Below are 15,337 nucleotides of genomic sequence, written 5' to 3' on the forward strand. Positions count from 1 at the left end.
TGTGATCAACTTCATGCTTAATATGGCGTGAAACTGCTCTCGATAAAAACTGGGCAATAATGCCTGATTATTTGTGTAAGTAACGACAAACAAAAAAAAACGCACATTTCAAAGCCCATACTCCAATGATTAAAGCGGCAAGGCATTAATTACACAAAACAACCACAGGCATCCACTACGTGCCCTTTGTTAGAAAAGTAATTTCAAGCCCATATTGTGCAGCCAGATCCCCTCAGTCACTATATACAGTCTACAAATATGGTCGATGGCATAAAGGGTTTTAGTTGTGTTGCCCGTTGATCCCCTTTGCATGCTCTCTTCGCTCAAGAAGCATTGTATTGGAGCTGTTTGTTAAATTTGACTTGAATTGTGAACTACTGCAAGTCTCTATAACTAGAATTCAGGTGATTAGTTGCGTTTGTAGCCTTCTTAAAAGTTCAAAACATGTTTTTCAGTACAAATTCCCCTTTTCACCTCATCCTTCCCAACCAAAATCTTAGCAATGCTTCAATTCCAATCCAAACAAGTAGCTGCCAATGTTTGGCTATATCAGGATCACAGAGCCTGTTCTGACAAAGAAAATCCTTCAGAAATTTTATACTTAAAATTTGTAACTTTTGATTAAAACATTAACAAAATTTGTATTGAATACAGGCAGTGAAACTGAAAATTAAAAATAATTGGGTTAAAATCCTCTGCCTCTTTAGAGACTCTGGAGCTTTCCTTCAGCAAACCTCAGATAAAAAGTGCTGTCAGATTCAATTCCAAACAGATGAAAAATTGTGCAGTGCGTAATGAGACCTGCTGTTTTAAAAACGCTTATCTGCCTTTTGCCAAAACTACTTTAAGACTCAGAAAATAATTACACAATTTGCAACAGCGATGTAGATTTAGTTATATGATTTTCGAATCTCACAACTGCTTATTTATGTCCTTCCCTATTAACTATGATGTGGAGACGCCGGCGTTGGACTGGGGTGAGCACAGTAGGAAGTCTTACAACACCAGGTTAAAGTCCAACAGGTTTGTTTCAAATCACTAGCTTACGGAGCACTTCTCCTTCCTCAGGTGAATGAGGAACATAGAACAGTACAGCATAGAACAGGCCCTTCGACCCTCGATGTTGTGCCGAGCCTTGTTCGAAACCAAGATCAAGCTATCCCACTCCCTGTCATTCTGGTGTTCTCCATGTGCCTATCCAATAACCGCTTGAAAGTTCCTAAAGTGTCCGACTCCACTATCACAGCAGACAGCCCATTCCACACCCTAACCGCTCTCGGAGTAAAGAACCTACATCGGACACCCCTCCTATATCTATATCCTATATCAGGGATACGCTGAACTTTATAGGTGTGCCCCCTTGTAACAGCTACATCCACCCGAGGAAATAGGCTCTGAACGTCCACTCTATCTATCCCCCTCATCATCTTATAAACCTCGATTAAGTCGCCTCTCATCCTCCTCTGCTCCAAAGAGAAAAGACGTAGCTCCCTCAACCTTTCCTCATAAGACCTATCCTGCAAACCTGGCAGCATCCTGGTAAATCTCCTTTGCAACCTTTCTAATGCTTCCACATCCTTCCTATAGTGGTGACCAGAACTGCACACAATACTCCAAATGTGGTCTCACCGGGGTCATGTACAGTTGCAGCATAACCCTACGGCTCTTAAACTCAAGCCCCCTGTTAATAAACGGTAACACACTGTAGGCCTTCTTCACGGCCCTGTCCACTTGAGTGGCAACCTTCCGAGATCTATGGACATGAACCCCAAGATGTCTCCGTTCCTCCATGTTCCTCAGAGCCCTGCTGTTGACCCTGTAATCCGCATTCAAATTTTTCCTACCAAAATGAATCACCTCGCACTCATCAGGGTTAAACTCCATCTGCCATTTTTCGGCCCAGCTCTGCATCCTATCAATGTCTCTTTGCAGCCTACAACAGCCCTCCACCTCACCCACTACTCCACCAATCTTGGTGTCATCAGTAAATTTACTGACCCACCCTTCAGCCCCCTCCCCCAAGTCATTGATAAAAATCACAAATAGCAGAGGACACAGCACTGATCCCTGTGGTACATCGCTGGTAACTGGTCTCCAGCCTGAAAATTTTCCATTCACCACCACTCTCTGTGTTCTATGTGATAGCCAGTTACTTATCCAATTGGCCAAATTTCCCTCTATCGCACACCTCCTTACTTTCATCATGAGCCGACCGTGGGGAACCTTATAAAACACCTTACTAAAATCCATGTATATGACATCAAATGCTCGACCTTCATCTACACACCTAGTAACCTCCTCAAATAATTCAACCAAATTTGTAAGGCAAGACTTACCCTTCACGAATCCGTGTTCACTATCCCGGATTAAGCTGCATCTTTCCAAGTGGTCAGAAATCCTATCCTTCAGGACCTTTTCCATTAACTTACCGACCACTGAAGTAAGACTAACCGGCCTATAATTACCAGGGTCATTCCTATTCCCTTTCTTGAACAGAGGAACAACATTCGCCACTCTCCAGTCCTCTGGCACTATCCCCGTGGACAATGAGGACCCAAAGATCAAAGCAAAAGGCTCTGGAATCTCATCCCAAAGAATCCTAGGATATACCCCATCTGGCCCAGGGGACTTGTCGACCCTAAAGTTTTTCAAAGTTGCTAATACATCCTTCCACAGAACATCTACCTTCTCCAGCCTACCCACCGGTATCACACTCTCATCGTCAAAAACGTGGCCCCTCTCCTTGGTGAACACTGAAGAAAAGTATTCATTCAAAGCCTCTCCTATCTCTTCTGACTCCATGCACAAGTTCCCACTTCTGTCTTTGACCGGCCCTAACCTCACCCTGGTCATTCTTTTATTTCTCACATAAGAGTAAAAAGCCTTGGGGTTTTCCTTGACCCGACCCGCCAAGAACTTCTCATGTCCTCTCCTAACTCTCCTAAGCCCTTTTTTTTTAGCTCATTCCTTGCTACCTTATAACCCTCAAGCGACCCAACTGAACCTTGTTTTCTCATCCTTACATAGACTTCCTTTTTCCTCTTGACAAGACATTCAACCTCTTTTGTGAACCATGGTTCCCTCACATGGCCATTTCCTCCCTGCTTGACAGGGACATACCTATCAAGGACACGCAGTATTTGTTCCTTGAACAAGCTCCACTTTTCATTTGTGCCTTTCCCTGACAGTTTCTGTTCCCATCTTATGCTCTCTAATTCTTGCCTAATTGCATCATAATTACCCCTCCCCCAATTATAAACCTTGCCCTGCCGTATGGCCCTATCCCACTCCATTGCAATAGTGAAAGACACCGAATTGTGGTCACTATCTTCAAAGTGCTCTCCCACAAACAAATCTAACACTTGGCCCGCTTCATTACCCAGTACCAAATCCAATGTGGCCCCACCTCTTGTCGGCCTATCCACATATTGTGTCGGAAACTCTCCTGCACACACTGTACAAAAACTGCCCCATCCGAACTGTTCGACCTATAGAGGTTCCAATCAATATTTGGAAAGTTAAAGTCATCCATGTCAACTACCCTGTGATCTCCACACCTATCCATAATCTGTTTTGCAATTTCATCCTCCACATCTCTATTACTATTTGGGGGCCTATAGAAAACTCCTAACAACGTGACTGCTCCTTTCCTATTTCTAACTTCAGCCCATATAACCTCAGTAGGTAGATCCCCCTTGAACTGCCTTTCTGCAGGCGTTAAAAACTATCCTTGATTAACAATGCTACTCCTCCACCTCTTTTACCACCTTCCCTGCTCTTACTGAAACATCTATACCCGGAACTTCCAACAACCATTCCTGTCCCTGTTCTAACCATGTCTCCGTAATGCCCACAACATCGTAGTCCCAGGTACTAATCCATGCTCCAAGTTCACCTACCTTATTCCGGATGCTCCTTGCACTGAAGTAGACACACTTCAACCCACCTTCCTGTCTACTGATACACGCCTTCGACCTTGATACCCTCCTCAGTACCTCACTACTCTCAACACTGGCTTCTGGACCACAGCTCGTTTTCCCACCCCCCCCTGACAAATTAGTTAACCCCCTCCCCCGAAGAGCCGGAGCAAATTTCCCTCCCAGGATATTGGTACCCCTCTGGTTCAGGTGCAAACCGTCCTGTCTGTACAGGTCCCACATTCCCCAGAATGTGCTCCAATTATCCACGTAACTGAAACCCTCCCTCCTGCACGATCCCTGCAGCCACGTGTTTACCTGCACTCTCTCCCTGTTTCTCAACTCGCTAGCACGTGGCACCGGCAACAAACCAGAGATGACAACATGGTTTGTCCTGGCTCTCAGCTTCCACCCTAGCTCCCTCAATTCCTGTTTTAAATCCCCGTCCCTTCTCTTACCTATGTCGTTGGTACCGATGTGTACCACGACTTGTGACTGTTCCCCCTCCCCGTTAAGGATTCTGAAAACACGTCCGAGACGTCATGGACCCTGGCACCCGGGAGGCAACATACCATCCATGAGTCCCTTTCGTTGCCACAGAACCGTCTATCTGTCCATCTAACTATCGAGTCCCCAATAACTATTCCTCTCCTGCTCTCCCTCCTTCCCTTCTGAGCCACAGGGACGGACTCAGTGCTGGCGATCCGTTCACCGTGGCTTACCCCTGGTAGGTCGTCCCCCTCAACATTATCCAAAGTGGTATACTTGTTACTGAGGGGAACGACCACAAAGGATCCCTGCACTGACTGCTTCCTCCCAGCCCCTCCCACTGTCACCCATCTATCTTGATTCATCGGAGTAACCACATCCCTGAAGCTACTATCTATGACCACCTCTGCCTCCCGAATGATCCGAAGTTCATCCAGCTCCAGCTCCAGAAATCCTAACGCGGTTTCTGAGGAGCTGGAGATGGGTGCACTTCCCACAGGTGAAATCAGCAGGGACACTAACGGCGTCCCTCACCTCAAACATTCTGCAGGAAGAACATTGCACTGCCTTCCCTGCCATCCCCTCTAGATAAATTGCGGATAAAAACAAGAAAAGGAAAGAGCTTACCTGATATTCACTCAACCCCGTAGGTTAGAGGAGGTGGAAGGGGGGGACACTACAAGTGTAGTGTCTCGGGTTTAGGAACCCCCCAACTTAAATACAGGTAAAAATAAAACACTTAACCAGCAACCACTGCACCCCGCACGATAACAGCAATCAGCTATTATGGCCCACGCAAACAATTTAAATCGTTATTCCTTACCCAGCAGTCACTCTGTCCTCACTCCAACTGGATTCAGCTGGAAACCGCCAACAGTAAGTTTTTGAAAAATTTACTCCCCTTAGTAAGCCCTCAGCAACCACTGTGCCCCTCACAATAACAGCAATCAGCTGTTATGGGCCCGCGCAATGCTCTGAAAGCTAGTGATTTGAAACAAACCTGTTGGACTTTAACCTGGTGTTTTAGGACTTCTTACTATCCTATTAACTATCATAGCTGGAAAATACAATTAAATATTTTGCATCACGATATGCTGGAGATAGAGTAACATTATCAGGAGTCCAGGTGTATTATTATTGGTGTCTCCTCCTGTTGACGGTGGGATATTTTGCCTTTGTTAAGGTGTGAGGATATCTAACCTTGTTAAGAAAAACAGGATCAGAGAAGACTTACCAACATGAACGTTGTTCTTAAAGGCTGCATTAGGAAGATGAAAAACAAGATGGCGGCTAAATTTATGATGAGTACTGGAGTCCAAGTTCAGGATGTCTTTCAATGAACAGTTTATGTTGTATATTTCTTCCAATTTTTGACAAACATACTGAATAAAAAAGTTAAACTCTGCTGTTAATGCTTGATCACAATCACACAAGTCCTTCTACAAAGGTACAAATTTTATGCTTAAAACTGATTGTAGGCTTTCACCACACTGCATTATTTTAACTGTACCACCTTTTTGATTGAAATATTATAGAATGCACAATCTTAAATCTTGCTTTACAATGTTCTAGCAAAATCAATTAAATTATATTTACTAAAGAATGTGTAGAATATTTGAGTGCCTGTGTCTATATTTGGGGTTAAAGTTCCATGGTAACCAGCAATCCTCTTTTATCTTCAACAAATGTTCTTTTCTTGTTCGCAAGTCACTAGCTAGGAGGACATCACTGTTCCTAATTCAATATCCACACGTGCCCATTTTCTAGCAATAGTCAGCGGACAGTAATCAGAAGCAGGAAACCTGGCTAACCTTCATCCCACTAGCCCAGGGACATGAAGACTGATGGCAGTTCCACTTCCCCTGCTGAGCGAAATCTGTTAATTTGAAACATTTGTGGTCTATGTGGCTAAGGAACTCACAAAATCCACTAAGTAAAGAGCTCTTTAATTCATATCCTTAAAAACGTTTAAAACAAGTCATATTATCTGGTGGGCCTCTCCACATATTGCAGGAGTGAGCATTGAAATTGGTACAGGAACAAAAAATGGGAGGGCTAGGGAGATTGAAACTGAGCCAACAACGTGGAATGGACTGGAAAACAGCACAGTGGAAGCTAAAATATTTGAATCATTCAAGAAACAGTACGATGCTTCAATGAGGAAAATGCAGGGTTGTTGGACAACTAAACTATGATAGGCTGATTGGCCGTACTCATTTCTAGTTACATTACAATCTTGTTAATTAGTCAGTCCAGAGGAGGCACTTTTGAGCAGTGCAAAAAAATAAGAAACAGATAGCAAATGTTTTCCCCACATGATAGCTGAGCAGGGAACATTCCCCAGTGACAATCTCTCATAAGCAGAGGATACCAGAGAACATGAAGATAAGTTTAATCTTTAAAACTATTCACACTAATGTTTAAAGGCTTTCTGTTGATCATGCATTCTCTGCTCTCTTCCACACAATCATATATACAACAGAATCCTGAGACGAAATGAAAGAACCAAAAAGGACCATTCAAAAACTTTTTAAAACAATATTATATTAGTATTTGTTAGCAAACAAACAGTCAATTACTGTTATTAATTCAATTGGATTTATGATCAAAATCACAATTCCATGCTCTGTGACCGCGGTGCACTATTGTCACTCATCATTTTCAACTTTTCTGTCCCATTTGACAGTAAGCTACAGCACCTCGTTCCAAAACCTTTGCTTCGTTGTCAAACTGAGTGGGACTGTATTTGTTTAATTCTACACTTGTCTATCTAATGCATACCAAATTGCCTCCAGTAAAGACTCCTCGCCTACCCCCATGCCACTACATCTGAAGTTCCTCAAGCACCAATTCTTGGGCCATTGCTCTTTCTCAACTACATGCTGATCTTCGACAACATCGTTCAAAGATAAGACATCAGATTCCACATGAACACTGATGACACTTGATTCTAGCTTCCTTCTGCCTCTGCATTGTCAAATTGTGGTTTGATACCGAGTCATGGATGAGTTAGGGTTGGGACATGTTTGGCTCCTGCTCTGCCCTGTAACTTCCCTTTCCATCAATTATATCCCTTCGGTACAATGTCAGGTTAAACCAAACTGTTTGCAACTGTGGCATCCTATTTAACACTGATTTGAGCTACTTGACCCCATTTTTTTCTCCATCTCAAAGACTACAGAACCTCACTCTGCTCACCACCACCTTCACAAGGGAAATTAGGGATGGGAACAAATGTTGGCTTTGCCAGCACAGGATAGTATTTTAAAAACCGTCCAGCTCTCCCTGCCACAGACTATCTGTTGCCAAAATCCTTATCCATTTGTTGGCCATTTGAAAACCCATCTCTTTGACCAAGAGCCTTCATGATTCTCATCTGATTACATCTCTGACTTACCTTGGGATGTTTTTCTGTATTACTGTCACTACATAATTTGCATTAATCCAGTGAAAGTGATCCAAACTAAAGCATGTCAGGAAGAAAACCAAGATCAAACACAAAAATAAACAAATAAACCATCAGCACCTGAATTAACTCTACCACCATCCGTTTCCCATCACATTCTGGATTTGTTTCTTTCATGAATTCCAAGTCGAAATACAAATGGCAGACAGATCCTTCTGGAATTACTTCATAGCAATGCATTAACGATTTTTGGTATTTCCTGGAAAACAACCATGAAACTTGGAAGCTAGGAGTATTCTAGATGTGCACTGAATTCATAACCAGCTTGGAATATCTCACAGAGGTTCACTCCATCTGCAGGTTGGAGAGCAAGTAGGACTCGTCATGTGTTATGAACTTGAGGGTTATAACCTTTTTTAAAATTCAGTACAAAATTTAGATATCAGACTGTACTTCAACACTAAAAGTCTCTCTGTAAAGTTTTTGTCAAAAGACAAAAACAGGTTACACACAACCAGTTTGGGTCATATCAGCAATTTTGTTCTTCTGGGCCAATCTAGCTGCTCAGGAAGCAGCTTAGCCTTTCAAATCCTAAAGATTACATGCATGTGTGATTATCGGCACCCCTATTAATGACATGGTTATACTGTACCTACGGAATGAAAAACAGTTCCCTACAAAGAAACATGAATAATCAAGTGCATAATGTGGGATAGAGCTTCTGATCATCAAAAAATAACTGCTTCGGGAAGTATTTTTTCTGAGTTTCTGCTCAAATTAATTTGCAAATCACTTGATCCAAAATCTGCCATGAACCAGTACAAATTAGCAATGTTTAAAAATGTAATTATTTTTCATTTTATTTTCCAAATTTTTCCTTGAGATATTGAAGAGTGAAGTTCTGTTTGATTAATACAGCTCAAAATGGTTTATCGCAAAAAAATAATTTTTAGTGACAGTGCTAATCTACCATCTGTGAATAATCAACTTTTCATTACTGAATACGACTTTACAAAACTATTTCTAGTTAGATTGCAATACAATAGTCAGTTCCTTGGTAAATTAAAAATAATCTTATTCAAAACCTTTCAAAATACACCATTTGTTCTCTTGCAACTAAAAGATACAATTTAATGTTAGAACTGCCTTGAAGATCCGCAAACAAGTCCAGCAAGTGTCAACTCCTAATGGTGATTAGAGTTGAAAAGAGACATGTTACCAAGGCTTGCCACCTTGCACTCATGAGGGCAAACTTGCAAACCAATCAGCACGATAGTTTGAAATTTGTCATTCTTGTGTTTGTTCTGATGAGTGCAAGATGAAAAACGTTGGCAACATTCAAAATTCAATTCCTGTATTACCAAGCAACCATTGGTGATTAATTCTTCTTGGGCTTGAGGGTAGCAGATCAGGTCCGCCTGAGAAGGGGGTGGGTGGGACAGGTGTTCCACTCAGGCTTGGATATCAAGAACCGGGGGGTGGCGATTTTGGTGGGAAAGAGGGTGTCGTTTGTGGCGGCAGAGGTGGTGGCAGACAAGGAGGGCAGGTACGTGATGGTGAGGGGTAGGCTGCAGGGAGAGAATGTGGTACTGGTAAATGTGTATGCCCCGAACTGGGACGACGCGGGTTTTATGAGGCGCCTGCTGGGCCTCATCCCGGGACTGGAGGCAGGGGGCCTGATCATGGGAGGGGACTTTAATACGGTGTTAGACCCTGGGCTGGATAGATCGAGTTCCAGGACGAATAGGAGGCCGGCAGCGGCAGAGGTGTTAAGGGGGTTCATGGAGCAGATGGGAGGGGTAGACCCATGGAGATTTGGTAGGCCTAGGGCGAGGGAGTATTCTTTTTTCTCCCACGTCCACAGAGTGTACTCTAGGATCGATTTTTTCGTATTGAACAGGGGGCTGATACCGAGAGTGCAGGACACGGAGTACTCGGCCATTGCGATATCGGACCATGCACCACATTGGGTGGACGTGGACATGGGGGAGGCGCGGGACCAACGCCCGTTGTGGCGCCTGGATGTAGGGCTGTTGGCGGACGAAGAGGTGTGCAGAAGGGTGAGAACGGGCATTGAGAACTATCTGGGTACGAATGACACAGGTGAGGTGCAGGTGGGGACGGTCTGGGAGGCCTTGAAAGCAGTGATTAGAGGAGAGCTGATCTCCATAAGGGCACACAGAGAGAGGAAGGAGAGGCAGGAAAGGGAGAGGCTGGTGGGGGAGCTTCTAGAAGTAGATAGGAAATATGCGGCGGCACCAGAGGAGGGGCTATTAAGGGAGCGGCGTAGCTTGCAGGCCAGGTTCGACCTACTGACCACTAGGAAGGCGGAAATGCAGTGGAGAAGGGCGCAGGGTGCGGCGTATGAGTACGGGGAAAAGGCGAGCAGGATGCTGGCACACCAGCTTCGTAAGCGAGATGCAGCCAGAGAGATTGGGGGAGTGAGAGAGAGGGGTGGGGACGTAGTGCAGAAGGGGCAAGAGGTGAATAGGGTCTTTAGGGACTTCTATAGGGAATTGTATAGGTCTGAACCGCCAAAGAGGAGAGGGGGAATGAAGAACTTTCTCGACAAATTGGGGTTCCCAAAGGTACAGGAGGAGCTGGTGGAAGGGTTGGGGGCGCCGATAGAGCTGCAGGAGCTAATTAAAGGGATAGGCCAGATGCAGGCGGGGAAGGCGCCGGGGCCGGATGGGTTCCCGGTGGAGTTTTACAGGAAATTTGTGGACTTGGTGGGTCCAGTGCTGGTGCGAGCCTTTAATGAGGCGCGCGAGGGGGGGGTTCTGCCCCCAACAATGTCGCAGGCCCTGATCTCCTTGATTTTGAAGCGGGACAAGGTCCCGGTCCAGTGCGGGTCCTACAGGCCCATCTCCCTCCTGAATGTTGACGCCAAGCTGTTAGCAAAGGTCCTGGCAACCAGGATAGAGGACTGTGTGCCAGGGGTAGTCCATGAAGACCAGACGGGGTTCGTGAAGGGACGCCAACTTAACACAAATGTCCGGAGATTGTTAAATGTGATTATGATGCCAGCAGTGGAAGGGGAGGCGGAGATAGTGGTAGCGCTGGACGCGGAGAAGGCATTTGACAGGGTGGAGTGGGAATACTTGTGGGAGACGTTGGAAAGGTTTGGGTTTGGGGAGGGATTTATCAAGTGGGTAAAACTGCTCTATTCAGCTCCAATGGCAAGTGTGGTAACAAACGGGAGGAGGTCAGAATATTTTGGGCTCCATCGAGGTACTAGGCAGGGATGTCCCCTATCTCCCTTACTCTTTGCATTAGCGATTGAGCCGTTGGCGATGGCACTGAGGGGTTCAGGGGGATGGAGAGGACTGACAAGGGGAGGGGAGGAACATCGGGTCTCGCTCTATGCGGATGATTTGTTGTTGTATGTGGCAGAACCGGAGGGGGGAATGCCGGAGGTAATGGGGATACTAGCGGAGTTCGGGGACTTTTCGGGATATAAATTAAATCTGGGGAAAAGTGAGGTCTTTGTAATACACCCGGGAGACCAAGGGGAGGGAATTGGGAGGCTCCCCTTCAAAAGAGCAGTTAAAAGTTTTAGGTATTTGGGGGTGCAGGTGGCAAAGAACTGGGGGACCCTCCACAAGTTGAACTTTTCCAGACTGGTGGAACAGATGGAGGAGGAGTTTAAGAGGTGGGACATGGTGCCGCTGTCGCTGGCAGGGAGGGTGCAGTCAGTTAAAATGACGGTCCTCCCGAGGTTCTTGTTTTTGTTCCAGTGTCTGCCCATCTTCCTCCCCAGGGCCTTTTTCAAGAAGGTAACGAGTAGTATCATGGGGTATGTGTGGGCACATGGCACCCCGAGAGTTAGAAGGGTCTTTTTGGAGCGGAGTAGGGATAGTGGAGGGCTGGCGTTACCCAACCTTTCAGGATATTACTGGGCGGCAAATACATCGATGGTACGAAAGTGGATGATGGAAGGGGAGGGGGCAGCCTGGAAGCGCATGGAGAGGGCGTCCTGCGGCAACATAAGCTTAGGGGCACTGGTAACGGCACCATGGCCGCTCCCTCCCACGAGGTATACCACGAGCCCGGTGGTGGCGGCCACCCTCAAGATCTGGGGGCAGTGGAGGCGACACAGGGGGGAAGTGGGAGGTCTGATAGGGGCACCACTAAGAGGGAACCACAGATTTGTGCCGGGAAACACAGGAGGGGGATTCCAGAGCTGGCAGAGGGCGGGTATTAGACAACTGAGGGACTTGTTTATAGAGGGGAGGTTTGCGAGCCTGGGAGAGCTGGAGGAGAAATTTGGGCTCCCCCCGGGGAACACGTTCAGGTACCTCCAAGTGAAGGCATTTGCCAGACGACAGGTAGCGGGGTTCCCCGCGCTCCCCGACAGGGGGGTGAGTGATAGGGTGCTATCAGGGGTCTGGGTCGGGGAGGGGAAGATCTCGGACATCTATAAGATTATGCAGGAGGTGGAGGAGGTACCAGTAGAGGAGCTGAAAGATAAGTGGGAGTTAGAGCTGGGGGAACAGATAGAGGACGGGACATGGGCAGACGCCCTGGAGAGGGTCAACTCGTCGTCGTCATGTGCGAGACTAAGTCTCATTCAATTTAAGGTACTGCATAGAGCCCACATGACGGGGACAAGGATGAGTCGGTTTTTCGGGGGTGAAGACAGGTGTATTAGATGTTCGGGAAGCCCTGCGAATCATGCACATATGTTTTGGGCATGTCCGGCACTGGAGGAGTTCTGGAAGGGGGTGGCAGGGACGGTGTCGAGAGTGGTGGGGTCCAGGGTCAAGCCAGGATGGGGACTTGCGATCTTCGGGGTTGGGGTGGAACCGGGGGTACAGGAGGCGAGGGAGGCTGGAATATTAGCCTTTGCTTCCTTGGTGGCTCGGAGGAGGATCCTGATTCAGTGGAGGGACGAAAGGCCTCCGAGTGTTAACACCTGGTTAAACGACATGGCAAACTTCATCCAATTGGAAAGGATCAAATTCGCCCTGAGAGGGTCGGTGCAGGGGTTTTTCAGGCGATGGCAACCCTTCCTAGACCTCTTGGATCAGAGATAGAAACTGAGGCCGTGACAGCAGCAACCCGGGAGGGGAGGGGAGGGCGGGAGGGAGGGGGGAGGAGGGGGGACAAAGACGAAGGAAGTACGGTAGCGGTGGTGGCACGGGCAAGGCCTGCCCGAGGACGCTGCTAGAAATGATAAGTTGGTCTGACTGTCGGTTCGCCCGGCGGGGGGGGGGGGGGGGGTGTGGGGGGGGACGCGCGAGTAGGGGGGGGGGGGACTTTTTTCTTTCTCTTGTTAAGTAGGGGGGTTTGACTTTGTTTTGTTATAATTTAAATGTAAATGTCGGGGGGGGTTAAAATGTTTGTATTTTGAAAAATTTCTTCAATAAAAATTATTTAAAAAAAAAAAAAAAAAAATTCTTCTTGGGCCGATGGTGGTTTTGTGGATAGAGCCTGATTCTCGATCGATCTTTTTTTTTTAAACAAACAATTTTAATGAGGTATTTTTGGCATTACAAACAGCAACAGTATAAAAACAATGTACAAAGAACAACAAACATAGTGCAATCACCGACTCCCATCTCTCCAAGACCCGCCTATTTGCCCCCCCCCCCCCCCCCCCCCCCCCCCCCCGCGCTGACTATTAATTCTCCGTGAAGAACTCGATGAATGGTTGCCACCTCCGGCCGAACCCTAACAGTGACCCTCTCAAGGCAAACTTAATCTTCTCTAGGCCGAGAAAGCTTGCCATGTCAGCTAACCAGGTCTCTGACTTCGGGGGTTTTGAGTCCCTCCAAGCTAGCAGTATCCGTCTCCGGACTACCAGGGAAGCAAAGGCTCTTTCTCCTCCTGGATTCCAGGTCTTCCTACACCCTGAAAATCGCCACCTCTGGACTCATTGCCACCCTTGTTTTCAATACTCTGGACATGACGTCCGCAAACCCCTAAGGTTTGGACACGCCCAGAACATGTGGACATGGTTCGCTGGTCCGCCCGCACATTTTACACACCTGTCCTCCACTCCAAAGAATCTACTCATCCGGGCCGCTGTCATGTGGGCCTGGTGGACCACCTTGAATTGGATCAAGCTGAGCCTGGTGCATGTTGCGGTCGCGTTGACTCTGCTCAACGCGTCCGCCCATAAGCCATCCTCCATCTCACCACCAAGCTCCTCCTCCCACTTACGCTTCAGCTCCTCGGTCTGCGTCTCCTCCGCCCCCATAGGTTCTTTGTATATGTCCGAGATGCTCCCCTCTCCCACCCATCCCCTAGACACTACCCTATCCTGGATCCCCCTTAGTGGCAGGAGTGGAAGGATGATACCTGCCTGTGCAGAAAGTCCCGCACCTGTAAATATCTAAATTTGTTCCACCTTGCCAGCCCAAACTTCTCCTCCAGCACCCTCAAGCTAGGGAAGCTCCCCTCTAAGAACAGGGCCCCCATCCTCTCAATTCCCGCCCTTCGTCATACTCGAAACCCCCCCATCCAAGCACCCGGGGAAAACCGGTGGTTGTCACATATTGGGGACCAGACCGATGCTCGCACTGCTCCAACGTACCTCCTCCACTGACCCCAGATCCTCAGGGCCGCCACTACCACAGGGCTGGTGGAGTACCCCGCCGGCGGGTTCGGCAGAGGTGCCGTTATCAACGTCCCCAAGCTGGTGCCCCTACATGAAGCTGCCTCCATCTGCTCCCAAACCGCCGCCGCCCCCACCACCCACTTCCTTATCATGGCTATGTTAGCCGCCCAGTAGTAATTACTGAAATTTGGCAGGGCAAGCCCGCCTCCCCCTCAATTTCTCTCGAGCATCACCTTCTTCACTCGCGAGGACTTACCCGCCCACACAAAGCCCAGGATGATTTTGTTAATTCTCTTAAAAACGGACTGCGGGATGAAAATTGGGAGACATTGAAATACAAATAAAAATCTCGGGAGGACCATCATTTTAACCGTCTGCACCCTCCCAGCCAGCGACAGCAGCAGCGCATCCCATCTCCGAAAATCGCCACTCATCTGCTCAACCAACCGGGACAAGTTCAACTTGTGTAACCGGCCCCAGTCGCGCGCCCTTGTATCCCGAGGTATCTAAAACTGCCCCCCACTAACCTAAACGGCAGCTCCCCCAGCCGACCCTCCTGACCACTTGCCTGGACTACAAACATCTCACACTTTGTCATATTCAATTTATATCCAGAAAACCAGCCAAATTCCCCCAAAATCGCCATAATTTCATCCATCCCTGCCCCTGGATCTGATACGTATAAGAGGTCGTCCGAGTACAGCGAGACTCTATGTTCCACCCGCTCGCACCCCCTCGAACCAGCCCCTTCCAGTCTCTTGAAGCTCTCAGAGCAATTGCCAGCGGCTCTATAGCTAATGCAAACAGCAGTGGGGAGAGGGGACATCCCTGTCTTGTCCCCCGGTACAGTCTAAAATAGTCCGAGATCGTCCTATTTGTCCTTACACTAGCCTCCGGGGCCTGGTACAACAACCTAACCCAGTCGATAAAGCCCCTACCGAACCCAAATTGTCCCAGCACCTC

At 47.4% G+C, this 15,337-nt stretch overlaps 1 protein-coding gene across 4 annotated transcripts in view; it reads right to left on the reverse strand.

The window, feature by feature from the left end:
- primpol (primase and polymerase (DNA-directed)) overlaps window positions 1–15,337 on the reverse strand; it is a 56,770-nt gene that overhangs the window by 28,845 nt on the left and 12,588 nt on the right. For 3 of the 4 annotated variants that reach the window (XM_038805672.1, XM_038805670.1, XM_038805674.1), the window contains exons 4-5: window positions 7,933–8,071; window positions 5,641–5,788 (exon numbers count right to left, since the gene is read on the reverse strand). In XM_038805672.1, coding sequence (XP_038661600.1) covers window positions 5,641–5,788; window positions 7,933–8,071 — 287 coding nt within the window. Of the gene's footprint in view, window positions 1–5,640; window positions 5,789–7,932; window positions 8,167–15,337 lie in introns of all 4 variants that reach the window. The other variant, XM_038805673.1, reaches the window with a different exon arrangement.

This window comes from Scyliorhinus canicula, chromosome 8, assembly GCF_902713615.1.
Source record: "Scyliorhinus canicula chromosome 8, sScyCan1.1, whole genome shotgun sequence".
In the NCBI taxonomy this organism is placed as follows: domain Eukaryota; kingdom Metazoa; phylum Chordata; class Chondrichthyes; order Carcharhiniformes; family Scyliorhinidae; genus Scyliorhinus; species Scyliorhinus canicula.